The sequence below is a fragment of the Thunnus maccoyii genome, chromosome 9 (genome assembly GCF_910596095.1).
Source record: "Thunnus maccoyii chromosome 9, fThuMac1.1, whole genome shotgun sequence".
Lineage (NCBI taxonomy): Eukaryota > Metazoa > Chordata > Actinopteri > Scombriformes > Scombridae > Thunnus > Thunnus maccoyii.
The window spans coordinates 32,349,866-32,361,678 of record NC_056541.1 but is presented as its reverse complement, the minus strand read 5'-3'; the positions used below and the strand labels follow the sequence as shown (position 1 = coordinate 32,361,678).

The following is an 11,813-nucleotide window of genomic DNA, read 5'->3' as shown; positions in this document are numbered from 1 at the left end:
GCTTTGATTTTAACCTGTAGAAATAAATAAATCAGATCACATCTCAAAAGATCCATGTTTTCAATTATAATCAGTTCAGAAACATAAATTGGCTAATTTTTCACCAATAAATATATTTTTTTAATTCTTGAAATATTTATTTGTGTTATGGGCTTCACATTTTCTTACTAATTTTCACGCCAGAACAGATGTTTACTTGTGTTTATTTTGAAATGTTTGGCCGGAAGTCATGTCTTCTACCTAATGTTTGGTGTAAACTGGGTACACACCCGATATGCACGAGATATTATTGGTATTACTTTCATTAGTTAGTAAAATTTCACTTCATTTTAATTTAGCAAGCACACTTTCCTCTTACAGTAAACAAGCAAACAAACAAACAGGATGTGTTCATAGCGTTCTCTTATTTTGAAAGTAATTGCTCGTATTCCGTCTAACTTGACGCCGGTGTGGCACCGCGCTCCCGCGCTCTCCTCCCTGTTGCTATGGAAACAGGGCCGGTCCAGGTGGAGCCACTGGCTGGCGTCTCCCCGGTCACGTGGGAGTCTTCTCGATAAGGAGCCGGGGAGAAAGCGGCGTCCCTGCATTCTCATCAGCGGCGAGTTCATGGAAACAAGAAGAAGAGAAGCGGACAGCGGGTGTTATTGAGAGTGAGGCGAAGAGAAGAGTCATTCAGCGGTTCACTCGCATCTTCAAGGGAACAGAAATGATGCCTGTGGACGTTTTCTGGAAGAAAACAGATTGTTGTTAATCCTCACAGTGACGGTTGGCGGTGTTTTGTCTGCGGCAGTGTTTTGTGTTAATGAAACAGGCTGTTTGGTAGAAGGCACATCTGTAGAGTGGACTCCCTCTGAGGACCTGGCCAGTCCGCCGGAGGAGGAACACCCATGGAAAATGATGCATCATGGAATCTGAAAATCTAAACTTTGAGCAACAATTTCATGTCGGGAGAGTGAAAGCATGGGAAGCAGCAGACTGACGCTGATGAAAAAGAGACTTCCTCTCCTTGTTTCGTTGTGAATGTTTGACTCTTCTGTTCGTGGACGACACACGCACTTCAAGGACCTGGGGGACGGGACGACTGTGTGTGTTGTGATGCTTCTTCTCCATTTCTTTTCTGGTGTCAGTTTTGGTTTCTCCAGCAAGATCTGTGCTATCCCAGAATGGCTCGCTTTGAAGACGAACTGTCCAGCCGCTATGGAGGCAGCTGTCCCACGGGCCCGGCCAGAGGGGCCATCCGGCAGCCGGGGCCTCCGGGGGTCCAGAGGATGTACAAGCAGACGATGGCCCAGAGAGCCAGGACCATGGCCATTTACAACCCCATCCCAGTCAAACAGAACTGCCTCACCGTTAACCGCTCTCTGTTCATCTTCAGTGAGGATAATATCATACGGAAATATGCGAAAAAGATCACCGAATGGCCATATCCTTACAGCCAAGTCTAACCCTCATGCTGCTCTAGATCACCGCGCCGAACTCCGCCGAAAAATATGTCGATTTAAGGTTCCTTGCGTATCGACTGAAGATACGTACATCGAAGATATGATTCAAAACATTAAACGAAACGCAAGGACTCGCACATAAATTCGTCATATATACAATATGCAAATAAGCGTTTATATCACTAAAATGTAAAAGTTCCACAGTTGGTTCTGTTGTTTTCCAGAGGAAAGGGCGGCAGCCTGTGCCACAATTGGGAGATCCTCAATCGATTTTCTGCAGGATGAATATCCGGCAAGGTCTCATTTCAGGAAAGGTCTTAAACCATTTTCTGTGAGGTATCTTGTTGACAAGCAAGGAATCCTTAAAGAGACATATTTCTAATGGAGTTCGGCATTATTTGTTGCATTTCGCCTCAGACAAAACGGCACTTAAATCGATAAGTAATTACCAAAAGGTAGAGCCTTTGGGAAGACTGAGTGCATAACATGTTGCTTGGTGTTTTGGCTTGTGCTTAACTAAATGTCGAGAATTACATTCATGCAAAGTCCTCTATCATAAGGTGATCTTTGTCAGGGTCTCTTCTTTTTCTAGGCTCTCATTTGATGAAGAATTTGTGTCAGAGATCTTGAGCAGAGGAGGTTTAGATTAGGCATCTTGGAATTGATCCTTGTAGTAGTTTCTGAATAGTAGAGCATATGAAAGCAAGATTTAAAGTTGATTTGTGGACTTTATGATGTACCACTAGGACTACAAGTCCCTGTAAAGCCTGTAGTCTGCAGGTGGTGCTGTCCATGGTGCTGAACTCTTAGCTATCAGTAACAGCAGGCTGGCCTCAAGGCAGTGGCAATCTGCATGGGTGTGACACCAAGCAAACAAGCCACAGCAATAAGATGCAGCGGGATGCAGGTTTCACATGAACTTCTGGTGCATTTTGAATTGACTCAGTTTGTGTTGAAAGACTGTGTCAGCCACCTGTTGAGTTTTGTGTATTGACCCACCATCAAAATAATCTTTCTTGGGTGCAGATTTGGATACTTTCTGAAGAAGAGGTCGATTGTAAAACACCTCATATGTTAATGAGCATTATAGGTGTTACAGTTAATTCACATTAAGTCATGTAATGGCCTCCATTACTGAAGTCACTGGTTGATTACCCTTAGTGCTGAGCAAACATTTATCATGCTTTGATGTCGCAGTGCATTAGTAGAGCTGATGCCGAGTAATCATGCCAACGCTGTAGAATGGTCCATGGTGGCCCCGAGCAGCTGGAGGCCCAGTGGCTGGAGGCCCAGTGGCTGGAGGCCCTCTCCTGAGGACGTCCTGTTGTTGGAGTGCAGTGCTAAAGACACGACCGGTGCTCTGCAGGGAGAAGAGATACCCAATAATCTGTGCAAACTTTGCTTAGGATTTCTTTTAATAGCAAGAAGCAGAAATGTTGGGAAACAATAGGTGTTTGACTGTGGCAGAGTGGTGATTATTGTATTTTTATCTGACAGGAAAAGAGAATTTATGTGAACTTGTTATTAATTATGGAGGGTTTATGGGGATATAAATACAGCTAGTGTGAACTAGTTTGTGGATATTGGGGTTAAAGGGGCACTCCACCACACATGAAGTTCAGTTTACTTGTCACACCACCATCCATAATGTGATCTAGTTTTCTACAACTGTGAGCAGCCCCTCCATTTCCTATATGCATTGCATTGTGGGAGAATGGTGTCCATCAACAGCACACTCAAAAATCAAGTTTTTTTAAAAAGATGAAAACTGACTATTATTGATTATTCTATACTTTACCTTGTCATGTTTTCTGCGTGAACATACTAAAAACTTGCTTAGATACCAAAAGTTAACCTTTTACAATTGATGCATTGGTTAACCAAAATATTATTTGCTGTGAAAAGTAATTGCAGCTGCTTTAAAACTGTGTGTATGTCACATGATGTCTTTTACATGTGTAAGAATGATACAACACCAAACACCAAGCAACAGTTCAGGTCCAGGAAGTACGTTGCCAGTCGTGGGTTTTAAAAGTTTAGAGTGTATTTTTGTGTTTATTTCCTATGCTTTTGTGTATTGTTTTATCGTTGTGGTTGTGTTTGCATGTGTAACAACCTGTGAATTCCCTTTCCACAAGACTTCCTTAACACCCTCACTCCATTTGAGTACATGATCCTGGCCACCATTATAGCAAACTGCATCGTGCTGGCCTTGGAGCAACACCTACCGGCCTTAGACAAAACACCGATGTCAGAGCGTTTGGTAAGTAGCCACATGACCACTTTCCATTTCCCTCTGTACAGACGGTCAACTGCTTTTACTTAAGGAATGCTTCCTCACAGCTGGGTGCAATGGTGTCGTCACCACACCAAAATATGCATTTAATACCATTACTAAGCTTAAATATTAATATCTGCAATCACTGTGATGCTTTCCTGTGTTACTTGTGTTACCACATGAACATAGAGAGATTTTACAGACACATTTTGATAATGTTTCAGTTAAGTGAAATAAGTCCAGAATTGGCTCCAGTTTGTTAAGCAGTTTGAGGAAACATGGAGGACTATGACTGCTGCAGTCAGGTAACAGACAGTGCTTAATCCAATCCTTCCTATATTTTATTCTCTGTATTTGAACATTTTGACATCCAGAAGATTGAGTGAAATGTTTAAAGATGATCTGAAGACATGCAGCAATAGTGATGCTGCTGTGATGAATTCCTGAATATTTACTGAATATTTACTTATTTTTCTAAAGATGACGCCTCCTCAGAGCTGCAGGTTAAGCAGAACCCTGCAGAGCTGCCTTTGATTCCCCTCCTGTGCATCATTACCTCAGGTTACCCCTGCTGTGCCCTCCCCCCACCCCCACCCCCACCCCCACCCCAGCTCTCTTGTTAAATCCTACCATTAAAGAAGCAAGTGCTGGGAGCCTCTCTGTCCAATCAAAGAGCCGGCAGTAGCAGGGGTGTGGCTGTTTTTAAGAAGGAAGTGTCACTCCCTGAGGCAAGCAGCCTCCCTGCTGCCCGCTCTCATTGATCCACTCCCTGAGATGGGCTGAAACCCTGAGTGACAGACATGCCACAGAGTCCATGACGATGTGAAGTGATCAGATGTGTCATCAGGACTGTGGCGCTACACTAAAAAATAGCTGTTATCTAACCCTTACAATCATTCTGGGGACAAAGAACGGTCTTAACTCTTGTCAGAGAGACATGACACAGATTGTGCAGTCTTTACTGTTATCTGCTTCTGATATTGATCCTGCAACAGTGTCACCTGAAAAAGAGTTGAGTTGTTGTCGAAATCTGTGAAATATTCAGCCATGACAGAGTTGGAGAGAGGAGTGCCGGGAGGAGTTAGCTTAGTTTTATCTAAAAGATTTTCAAAGTCATGGCTGAATATTTTGCTGATTTCGACTACGACAACTCAAGTCTTGCGAGATTTCAGTGCGAGACTTCTCCTTGAGCGAGACTTAGATAGACACAATAACAAACAGACCGTATCGAGTGAAAGTAAAGAAAAAAGTTTTATTTCTCTTTTTGGTCCTTTCCATAATGTTGTCAGACACTTAGAATAACAATCTGAGCCTGTCAGTGGCAAAAACAAGCACTTTTAGTGGACGCACACTGGTGGGGCGCTAGTGCCCTGAAGGATTACATTACAGACTGTTTCACAGCTGCCAGCTGAACCACTCTCACTCAATACTGGACTGATTTCAAAAATTGTTGTCCCCATTAGTCACTTAGACACAAAAAGATGGGAAAATAGGGTCCAGGTTTCCCTTTATGTATGCACCACATGTAATTTTTTAAAACTGTTGAACAGGTTTAGTTTGATACAGCTCCCAAAGCCAGATGGAAGTCTGTCATCTCTTGAATCCTCCTTACCCCCCTCTGCTCTCTCCCAACAGGACGACACAGAGCCCTACTTTATTGGAATATTTTGTTTTGAGGCTGGCATCAAGATCATCGCCCTGGGCTTTGCCTTTCACAAAGGCTCCTACCTGCGTAATGGCTGGAATGTAATGGACTTTGTGGTGGTCCTAACAGGGTGAGTAGCACTGGCCTAATGGCTTATACAGCTGTTAACTGACAGAGCTGATGGTCAGTAGCGATTAATGAGGGGAGGGGAGAGCTCTGCTGTGTGCGTGTGTGTGTGTTGCGTTTCTAATGATCAATAGAGCTGAGCCATTCCAGATGGCAGGGTGTTTTCTTCCTGTCTGAATGAGCGCAGTCTTGATGAGGTGCTATTGTCTACATTAGGCAGAGCAACCAAAAAGAAACCATTTGTACACTGTGCTGCAAAATAACTGCAAAATGGTACAATTTCATCACACATTTAGAAATGATGAAAACCAAACTGTTTTTCCAGCAATAACAACTTGAGCCTTTTACAGATTATTTTGAGTTGTCAGTGTAGGTTGTACTACATTGAGGCTGTTTGTGCTGAAGCTTGTGTTAAATGACGTCTACCACGTGACTGCTGAAGTCTAAAGCTTCAAATATAAGTGATGCTTCAGAGAGACTTTTTAAAATTTTGCTGCTAAACATCATTTATTTATTTGTTTGCACTTTTGGCTGTATATTTCAACCATTTAGTTCTTACTTTTAGCAAACTATTTCACCTATTTATTCATTAATCTTAACAATTCATCCATACTTTTCTTTATCAACAATCATTACATTCATCCATTACTTTCTAACTCCTTCTCACACTCAAGTGTTACAGCTGACTCAATAGGTGGATTTAAAAAAAAAAATCGATTTTATTAAATTCATTGAGCTACGTCACGTCTATCCATGTGCTCCCAGGCAACTGCTTCAGTACCTCCTAGGGTTGGGAGTCACTTCTCTAGACCACACAATAAGCTACATGACATGTTGAGAAAAACATTTATTATTTTATTGTAGCATTTGCACAATAATATGTGCACTTACTGCAACACTTCTGAACAAGAATATGAAAGATAAAAATAAACAAGTTGTAGCCTTCTTAGACTTTTATTGTGGAGTCATGATGAAATCAGTCAGATGTTGTAGTTCTATTTTCTTCTGAGTTCAATGTCCTGAAGCTTTGATCCTTTTTTCGGCACAAACAGGAAGAATGCCCCGAAGCTTCTTAAGGCTCTGTTCTCCCAGCGCTAGATTTCAAATGTTAAATGAAGCTGGTTTTGTCCGACCATTCAAGGGGCAAGTTACCAGAGCCCCAAGTGATGTCTTCAAAATGCTTCATTTGTCCGATCAACAGTCAAAAACCCCAACTGAACAGAGAAACAAGCACACTATTGGACTATTAGAACTGGTGTAATGTTGACAGTACTGTTTATACTGTACACATCCTACACAATATTGCCACTTAGTTATTAGTTTATGCTGTAGAAATGCTCTGCAAGCTTTAAACATTGTTGCTAAGCCAGCAGTAACCTCCTTTTTCATTATCATCTCAGATTGTCTGTGGAGTAAACAGAGAGGTTCCCTTGGTATTGGATGAGAAAGCTAGAATGGGAGTTGTGTTGTTGGTATGGGGGGATGGAGAGCAGAGGATGATGGGAGTGTTCGGGTTGGTGGGGAAGGGCGGGGGTAGTGACGGAGGATGCTGTTACGCTGGAGAAAGTCCCTGGGTGCCTGTTGGCTCCACCAGGGGACGGGCCTGGCCTCTCTTACATAATGATACAGAGATTTATTTTGCTCATCTATTGGGGCTTGTGTCAGGAACCTCGTTGCAATAAACAGAGCCTCCGCCAATTCCCAAACCCCTCATCAACGCCTCCGCCCTTCCCACTGGAAGTCACTGGGAGTCACTCAGCCTTTGTTCCTGTTGGCTGAAAATAAGGGGAAGCAGTTGCTGGAAAATATAATAAATGCCATCCACTGGAATGAGTTTTGCTGAAATGATGCAGAGCTGCGTGTGTGTTTGTTTATGCATGTAGGGGGATTTATCCTAATAGGACCATACCAGTCTTTTTGTGTATTTCATCCCATTTACCACAAGCTGTGTATACTCCACATTAATACCATTTATTTTCCAACCATGTTTTTTTTTTTTCCTGAGATATTTAAACATGAAATAGGTTTCCGTTTAATCCACTAAAGCATGAACATAAACTTGCAGAGATTTGCAGCCTCTTTGAAGTAATCCATCACAATGAAAATGTCAGCTGTAGTGTTTGTGAAAGCAGATTTTTCAAATCATCCAGCACTTTACAGCTGCATTACTATGCAGTGATACCTTTGATGATACCTTTGACGAAGCTAAAAATGGACGTGTGATGAATTAGCTATCTTAAAGCACAAGGCTGGCATTATTCTTTATTTTTGTTATCATCAGCAAATCCCATTAAAAACCCAAACCAACAACGGTGTATCAAAGCCTGATATATCTTACTTCTCTGTGCCATAAAGCTCCATTGTTTTCCAAAAATGATTAAAACACATGAGTGTTCCTTCATTACAGTGAACATACACGCTAGCTGTGTCTCACCCTTCGAAGGACGCCGTCTTCAAAGGCGTGTCCTTCGTAGACCACAAAGGCCGAAACGAGCGTCGTTAAACGGGACGGTCTGTGTCACCAGCTGTTCCCGCCCTTTCCCTTACGTCACAAAGCGCCACTCCTGTCGCCTAGCGACCTTGACAGCTGGAGTCGACAATCGGGACACAGCTAGTAGAAATGGAGCCAGAAATTTAAATTTTATTATTGTGACAGCTCGTCCAGGTCCAGCAGCACCACCAGGGACTCCCTGCTCAGCTGCTTTTCTAAGGCCTCATATTTATAACATCGAATTCAAGACTTTTTAAGGACTTTTTAATAGTTGTAAAGACCGCTGTAAATGAAATAAACAATCTATTTAACACTTTTAACTCATTCATGCAATATTTTTTTATTTTTCAACTAATCTCTGGAGTAGAGAAAAGAGCCCGTCTGTTCTCTCTCTGCTTTCCTCTCGTCTCTCTGTAACCTCACGTCTTCCTTCATGAGGTGAAGAAGCTCGTCGTCTCTCTCACTTCCTCCTCTGTGGCTCCGGCTTCCGAGGACGAGAGGACACAATACGGTCGTTCTGCAATTAGAACAGCAGCGTACTTGCTGACAGAAGCAGCTCAGTTTCAACACGTCTACCTGACCGTGGTGACAAAATAATCTCAACTCAAAGCTCCACTGACACTTTGTCTCACAAAAGAATAAGCTCAATGACAAACAGATGCAGTAAATGATGTCATTCAGTCTGTAATGTAGTTATAATAAAAATCCAAATAGTGATGTAGCTTAATAAAATAAAACGATATGTAATGTAGACTGATCATGTTCATTTTCATTTAAATCCATTGATATTTATGTAAATGTGCTGATATCTGTACATATAGAAGCCCAGAGGCAGCGCTGTTGTTCTGTCCAGTAAAAACATGAAGCTTCACTTTACATTCAGACAAACTAATGTGGCAGCTACAATTGTTAGATTTCATCTGTGAGACCAACATTTATCTTCCAAAAGGAATTGTATCATATATCAAAATGCTGCCCAGACATTAGAGCCAGCGGTTAATCTCCAAAGAGCTGCACAGATCGGTTCATCGGATCATTTTCTCTCCGGGAGTCGGCTGCTAGCTGCTGAGATGACCAGCTGGTCTCACACAGCCAGCGGCTCCTCACATCTCCAAAAACAAACAGGCGTTATCTGGATCAACTGACCACGTGTTTGGAATCTACATGGTTACTTTAAACTTAATAAAGTGACATATTAACAGTCCTACAGCTTAGCCTGGCTCCACCATATCACTGCTGGTTGGTGTGAAATGCATTCTGGGATAGGTTGGACTGCGAAGGATCCATCCGTCGGATCCTCCAAATTCAGGAAAAGAAGGCTGCGTTTCTCGGCTGCATTTGAAAGAGTCTTTGAAACGGGACGGCCTCGGTCGCGCCACTGTGACGCATTCGGTCTTCAAATGCAGCCTTTGAAGGATGCGGCCCCCGAATCGAGACACAGCTACTGTGGGTCCAATCTCACACGACCTCCTGTTGCCTGAAATACTTACTAGAGCTCAAAATGTATATTAATCCACCTGACAAATGCACTATTTCCTCCTGTTTGGGTAACATCTGCTAAAAACTACAGTGACCAGTTGATTTATTAAATTCCTTTGCAATTTAAAACAACAACTCTATATTTGTGACTTATTTTTAAAGATTTACATCTTCAGTAGGAACCAATGGGCTTAAAGTTTAGTGCTACAGACAGTATTGAGCGACGGACTAACACATTGTTGGTTTTGGTCTTTTCAATGGATTTGGTGGCAATAACTAAAGCATAGAATAATGCCAGACATGGAAGTTAAATATCATACCGTACTGAAATGAATGGAAACCAAAAACACAATGATACTGTATACACTACATGTTTTAACTGAGCCAGCAGTTCAACAGCAGCGCCGAGATCAGTACTGAGCAAAGTCTAACTATGGAAGGATTTGGGTAATATAGTATTTGTATCGTATAGTATTAGTATTTGTGCATGTATACAACATCTGATGTGAGCTGAGCATGTTAAGTGTAGAGGTGAGGGTTATTGACAGCTTGTCAGGGCCTGTATGCAGCCAGAGCATCTTCTAGTGTGTGTGTGTGTGTGTGTGTGTGTGGATGGGAGCGGCCCAAGCAGGCCTGATTGAATTGGAGCTGAGCAGGCTGACATGATAACCAAAATTGAAGGGCCGGGTGGTGGATAGAGGCCATTACTGCAGTGGTCTGGACATCTTATCAGTGCCACGCTGCACTGACGGGTTGAGCCATGTTGTCAGGGTAGATACTGGATCGCTCATATAGAGTGCATGCAGCTGAACATACACATGCACGCGGATGCACTTATAACATGCACACAAATCACTTCTCCATGATGATGCCCATTTCCTGCAGGATGTGTTCTGTTGAAACCCACAGCAATTAGGCATTAGCTATGATTATCAGCATCCAGCTCATTTGGACAGTCAGCTCAGCAACCTGCACGCATAGCATATGTAGAAATAAAGCAACTTGCTGGAAATCAGTAAAAAATACTGTTTAGAGGATGCAACACCTTTGATAGCTCTGGCTAGCTAACATGACAAGCTAGTAGGAGTGGTAACGCTAACACTGTGAAGAAATGAACTGTAAGTGTCCCAAACCATCAATCAGCAGCACAGGTTAAATGCACGGAGGCGCCGCTCACACAAGTAACGTTAGCATAAAATATATTAGACGCTGGACTGCTGTTGATGCTGCTGCCTGGAAACCCTTCTATATATAGTTATAAGTACACTTTAGTATATCGACCATCACTGGCTATCGCTACAAGTCAATGTTCTTTAATGATTTCTCATGAAAAATGGTTAAAAATAATTAGTAGTAGCCTGAGCAGCCAGCAGTGGCAGCTGGTGATTAAAAATTTTTGCGGGGGGGTGCAGCCTTGGGGGGGGACAAACAAACTGAACACCGTAATGTCGTCTAAACACTGGTCAGTAGCACTAGTTGAACATTCATTTTGCTCTTCTTCCCTTCTTTCTCAATGACTCTCTGGTTAAAGTGGATATGAAGCAGTCAATGAAGTTAAGGATTTCCATTCTAATCAACAATTATATAACAAACATGACAAATATAAACATATAAAAGAAAAGAGAAACCATCTTGCGGTACTGTAATCTGTGACGTCACAGGGTTGGTTGGACTGACTGAGTTCGACAGATACAACAGTAGAGAGAGTGAAAGTTGAAGACTGAGGAGCCGCAGAACAGAAGAAGACAAAAAGGACACTGCTATTGTATTTCCCCCGGATCTACAAATGAGTTTTATTGTGTTAAAGCCAAGGACAAAACTGTCTATTTTCATAACCTGCCGCTGAAACAGAGAACAGTACCGCAGCGCTGAAGAGAGAGAGCCCTCGGACGAGCACTGACTCCAGGGTTTCAGGTGAACATTTTTTGGGGGCCGATTACTGAAGAGGAGAGGAGAAGACCTTTGAGTCGGGCGAGCTAGTGGACCAACAGACTGAATCCTGAAGTTTTCAATTTCACCGCCTATAACGTGTGCCAACATACCAGCCAACACACTCTGACAACAGCAGTACAACTTTCACTCCAGACAGCAGCATTCATGAACACAGAGTCTGACACATGTCACACCTCCACTAGCCTAAAGATATCCTTTGCATCTCTGCAGCACAGGACTTATCTAACAGGAGCTTGGCTATACAGTATAGCAGCCACAAGTACATGAAATTCAGTTTGAGGTGGCAAGGTGACCAAAATGAAGCACAATCATTAAAAACACCTGGGTCTGAAAGTATTCACCTCCAAAGAAACATTGTGTCTGGGGTGCAGCTGGAAAATCTGAAACAACCAATTAGAG

At 42.5% G+C, this 11,813-nt stretch overlaps 1 protein-coding gene across 2 annotated transcripts in view; it reads left to right on the top strand.

Moving 5' to 3' along the window:
• The first annotated feature begins 451 nt into the window (after positions 1-451).
• Positions 452-11,813, top strand: part of LOC121904177 (voltage-dependent P/Q-type calcium channel subunit alpha-1A-like) — a 32,214-nt gene continuing 20,852 nt past the window's right edge. Inside the window, exons 1-4 of one of the 2 annotated variants that reach the window (XM_042421771.1) lie at positions 452-1,423; positions 3,600-3,705; positions 5,356-5,495; positions 6,544-7,331. In XM_042421771.1, coding sequence (XP_042277705.1) covers positions 1,164-1,423; positions 3,600-3,705; positions 5,356-5,495; positions 6,544-6,589 — 552 coding nt within the window. In that variant the 5' untranslated portion in view covers positions 452-1,163 and the 3' untranslated portion in view covers positions 6,590-7,331. Of the gene's footprint in view, positions 1,424-3,599; positions 3,706-5,355; positions 5,496-6,543; positions 7,332-11,813 lie in introns of those variants that run through there. The other variant, XM_042421772.1, reaches the window with a different exon arrangement.